Source organism: Ursus arctos, unplaced genomic scaffold (assembly GCF_023065955.2).
Source record: "Ursus arctos isolate Adak ecotype North America unplaced genomic scaffold, UrsArc2.0 scaffold_39, whole genome shotgun sequence".
Taxonomy (NCBI): Eukaryota; Metazoa; Chordata; class Mammalia; order Carnivora; family Ursidae; genus Ursus; species Ursus arctos.
In genome coordinates, this window is record NW_026623055.1 from 700,232 (window position 1) to 705,446 (window position 5,215).

Below are 5,215 nucleotides of genomic sequence, written 5' to 3' on the forward strand. Positions count from 1 at the left end.
CTCAGTGGTGTGAATGACAGGCCCTGCTGCTGACGTCAATCTGAAGGATACAGACAATGCAAATAGGCCTTCTCCTTCACTACCCATTCGAGATTCACGTCCACTTCAGTGAAGAGCTGGGCTGGTCCAGGTGGCACATCTGTAGGCTTCTTCAACCCCATTCCTGACAAGACTGAGCCCACTCACCATGTCTTCTTAGAGCTGTGTTGTTGGATCTCAAGAGGTCAACCACAACATTTCATTGACCTCATAAAGCGTGACCTACATAACAGCAGCAGGCCTCCTGGTGTTAGCAGCACAAGTGAAAGTGGAAGCTAAGCACAAGCAGGTGTGGGTCACAGACAGCAACAGGCAAGAGATGGATCTTAGGGGGAGTGGAGGACAGATTAGTTTAGCATGTCTTAATTAAAAAGAAGCAAAAGAAGCTCATTAGGTTTTATTCAGCTGTGGAGATTTTTGTGAGAATAACTTTTACATATAGTTTGGATTTTGAACTAGTAAATTTCAAATTATGGCAAAATATGCATAATGTGAAATTCAAAACTAGTTCAGTGGCACTATGCACACCCACGATGCTGTGTACCACCAGCACTCTCCATTTCCAGACCCTTCTCATAATTCCAAATGGGAACTGTGTACCCATTAAACAATCCCCCCCATTCCCTTTACGCAGAAGTGAATAGTAGAATCTTCAATCCAGGTATTACAGAAAAATCCAAGGATCCAGGAGCCCATGACAATGCAGAAGGAGCAGAGAGCAGCTCTCCTGGTGGCCCTTGCAAGATGTGGCTTGGCCCAAGTAAGAGGTCTGTTTGATCTGTGCTTTGTATCAAAGAATGACCACAGTGTATGCTGCCCACCACAGGCTGGAACAGCATTGTGTCTTTTGTCAGTGTGTCCAATATCCCCATCGACCTCTCCCAAAGTGTTTAAAGAATCGACACTGAGAGCCTGAGACTCTTACTGGGACACTGGGCACATGCCTCATTACCTCTTGCTGTCTGCAGCCCCCTCCATAATTCCTGTAAGCTCACCTCCAGAGACCACAGAAAGGCCCTGCTTTCAGCCCGTTCTTCCCTGGAGGTCAAGGGGAATTGTCCCAATCGATGTTGGATTCTTCTAGCTAATACGCTCAACGACGCGTGTCTATATTAACACATGGAACTGTCCTAGAATTGTATCTACAACTGTTCATGTTGGTTGGGTGCCATGGATTTTCTGGGATTAGAAATGAGTTTGGGGCACATGCTGTCTATTTAAACGTTCTTGGAAATTGTCTTGCATATTTGTTAGCATTCTCTCATGATGCCTTCTGCTTTGCTTTTTGTTTCAGTGAAGATATTTTATTACTGATTATATACTACACATTAGATGTGATATATACATATTATATAAACATGTAAGTATTTTAACATATAATATTATAAATATTCTATATGTTCCTTTATATGTATATGCATGCATTCATAGTTATGTTTTTATTTTTTACACAGATACCCAAACTCTGTAAATGGTGAGACCAGCATAGTCTGACCTGGACCCTGGAAGTAGGGAGAGAAGGTGGTAGAAAGAATGGGATGCTTGAACATTTGTGCTGGATTCCAGGAGAAAAGGTGGCAAAAATGTGTCCCTCACATCCTGTCATTTGCCCCAAAGGACCTCCCCAGGCCAGTGATTGAAGAAGGAGGTGAAGGGGAGAGATGTCCAAGGCAGGGGGAGATGCCTCCAGAACTCAGCTGCTGAGGCCTCACTTTGAGCCTTGAAACCCCTCTTCCCCTGTTTTCTACTGTTCTCTTCCCTGAGGGTCTCGCTGTTCCAGACTCTTCATGCAAATGTGTTTGTTCTGTGTGATGGTCCCTCTGTCTGTGCTTGGCCTAAGGTGTGGAGAAGGAGGAAAGATCATGACCTGAGCCGAAGGCAAACACTTAAGCTATTCAGCCACCCAGGTGACCCTGGGAATGAAATGTTTCCCCAAAGAAGCCTGCATCCCTTCCCAGGAGAATGGTATTAAAAAGCAAAATGTGGGGCAATGTATCTCATGGCTATGAGGTGTCACTGCTTCCAGTCCCGCTCAGCAGACAGACAAAGGGCATATAGATGAGTCAGCTAACCCAGGAACGTGCACCCAGTGGTGACTGTTTCCACATGCAGTTATCGGACCCAATCAAACGAAACATGATTCCAAACTGCCAGCTCCAGCTCTAATCCATGACCAGCTACAGGCTTCACTCAAGCCTCCTCCCTTGGTCATGTCTGAATTCCCTTTCCCAAAGTGAGAAATCAGGATCCACCTCCATCCATCCTTTTACTTATCTATTCAATTCCTGTACACATCACAGCCCCATCAACATAATCCGCCTGTTCCCCACGGGACGCGAGCTTACCTACTAGAGCACAGAGCTCACGTGAAGTCTCTTATGACTTTACACGGACGGGCTCTGCTCCTTTTCACCGTCACTCAGCTCAGCAGCGTCCCCCGAGCCCCGCGCTGAGCGGGGATCACAGGTCTGTGCTGCAGGTACGTGGAGTTGTCACATTCTGTGCCCCATTCTGGGCTCCAAACCTCCCAAATGAGTTGTACCTGCACACTTTGCGTTCTGTCGTGTGGCTGTACAGTGTTCAGTGACTCTGACAGTGTCATCGTGTCATTTCAGTGCCGTGACAGCGTCATATAGAATTATTCTGTCGCTCAGAAACATTTTCCTTTGTTCACAACTCTGTTGTCTCTTTTATCCTCCCAGAAACTGCAGATGTTAGCACTCTCTCCAGAGTGTTCGCTGCTCCCATATGTGATGTAACTTTAACCATACTATGTATTCTGTCCCTTTTCATAAATGTGCTGCCTATTTGCTGGCATCTCCGATCAGTTCCATGTTTGGGTGATTAGATATAAACCTGGGGTAAATCTCTGTGGACAGATTTCTGGTTGCTTTCACTTTTTAGTGATTAAAATGAAACAGGTATAATCATTCATATGCAGGCTTTTTCCACGGACAAAAGGTGGGAATTTTTTTTAATACTTTTACAATTCTAAGTGGGCATCTATTTCTCCAAGAATTGGGAAATAAGACAAAACTAGGTAGCAGCACCGTTTATAACCAAGTAGATAATAATTTCTGATGCCACAGGACTGAGTTATTCTTCAAGTGCCACATGGGGAGTGCTGAGGTCCCATGATATCTTCAGAGTCAAAATAAAATGTTTGCTTTATTCAAAAATCAGAAGGAAAAAAAATTAATATGGTCCAGCCTAGAAGAAAAATACCCCAGCAGATGAAACAAAAATTTCTGTTCACATGGAGACTCTTTGTTGAGGAATGGGCTGCTCTGAGTGACTCTGAGGACAGGAGTGACAGGAGAGCCTCGCTCCCTGTCGATGCCCTGATGGACCCAGCCCAGGGCGTCAGCAAAGGAATAAGGAGCATCACAGGCTAAGCTGAGCAGGAACTGCTGGCGTGTGTCCCCCTATACAGATGGCGCAAGTGGGTTTTTGTCTCACTTCCCCTCAGGCCTGGAGCACTGTGTGACACTGAGACTGCTGTCCCACGATGCACAGTAATAATCCGCCTCATCCTCAGCCTGGAGCCCAGTGATGGTCAGGGTGGCTGAGCTGCCAGACTTGGAGCCAGAGAAGCGATCCGGGATCCCCGACGGTCGCTTGTTACTACTATAGATGACAGTTCTGGGGGCGGTTCCTGGGAGCTGTTGGTGCCAGCTCACATAACTACCACGCCCGATGTTGGAGCTGCTTCCAGTGCAGGAGATGGTGACCGTCTGGCCAAGGGCCCCCGACACAGAGGATGGCTGAGTCAGCACAGACTGGGCCCAGGACCCTGCAAGGGGGAGAAACACAGAGAGAGTGATGCTGGGGTGTGCAGAGAAGAGGAGGACGCAGAACCCACATGTCCTCCCAGGATTCCTTTACTTGTTCCTGCCTCCAGTCACCTGTGCAGTGTGCGAGGAGGGTGAGGAGAAGAGTGGACCAGGCCATGGTGCAGGTCATCCCTGGTCCTGACTTCTGTGCCCCACTGCTGAGCAGAGCCTCCCCTAATCTCCCCTTCCCCTCTTCATCCCCTGAGAGAGGGAGGGCCTGTCCATGCAAATGAGACCCCAGCTCTCTGACCCCTCCCTGGCCCGGGGTCAGGTCCCTCTGCCTGAGGATGTCAGGGGGATGGGAAGGGGAGGGGCTCTGTGGGGCAGGGGGTGGGGATGTCACAGCTGTGAGCCCTAAACAGAGGGCACAGGTGGCAGGTCCCAGCTCTGATCAGCACTGACTCCTCAGAAATGGCCCACAGCACCCCCTGGTGGCAAGTACGAGACACACCTTTGTGTGACAAGGTGACCAGAGCCCATCAGAGACAGTGGCTATATCCTTGCAGCTCTGTCCACTGTTTCCTGCATGAGGAACGGGCAGCTGTCCCCTTACGTGTCCTCCCATCACCTCAGTGCAGACTTTATGCTCTACTCAGACTCCTCAGGCGAGTCTGTCCATGGCGATCTTGGCTGTTCAGGGGTCACGACTGAGGTGGCGTCTCTACACAAACACCTTTTAGATAAGAACCCAGTCCAGAGCAGATGGTTCCGCATGGACACAGGGCCCTTCTGTGAAGGACACTGTGCACTTTCTTCTTGTGTGACTCCCCCCTGGTTTGCAGATCTGCCCTTGCTCTGAGGTTCCCACAGCTCTGAGGAGACAGGGAATGGTTCTCTGCAGGTTGTGGGTAGAAGCCCTCGTGGGCCTTTCTAGAGGGAAACACACTGTAAATCTTGGTCATCTGTCAGTGTTTCCACCTGCATGAAACAGCAGATCTCTGCACCCTGTGGGCAGTGATTCCCTCCGAGGATCTGTCCTACTAGCACAGACACAAGTCTCTGCAGGAGCCCTGGCATGTCGGGCTCTGTGTGGCACTGCCCTCAGCACAAAGGGCAATCCTGAGAGAAGTTCTAGGAGAAAAGCAGTAACAACTGCAGATGCTCTGACCGGATCCAGTGACAGTGGTTATGTATTCGTCACCACTGAGCCCAATGCGTATTTAAAATGGATTTGTGGGGGCGCCTGGGTGGCACGGCGGTTAAGCGTCTGCCTTCAGCTCAGGGTGTGATCCTGGCATTATGGGATCGAGCCCCACATCAGGCTCCTCTGCTATGAGCCTGCTTCTTCCTCTCCCACTCCCCCTGCCTGTGTTCCCTCTCTCGCTGGCTGTCTCTATCTCTGT

At 49.2% G+C, this 5,215-nt stretch overlaps 1 gene segment (V, D, J or C); it reads right to left on the minus strand.

Moving 5' to 3' along the window:
* Positions 1-3,494: 3,494 nt before the first annotated feature.
* Positions 3,495-4,002, minus strand: LOC125282354 (immunoglobulin lambda variable 1-40-like). The segment is given in 2 exon segments: positions 3,495-3,832; positions 3,945-4,002. Coding segments are annotated over 2 exon segments (396 nt in total).
* Positions 4,003-5,215: the final 1,213 nt, after the last annotated feature.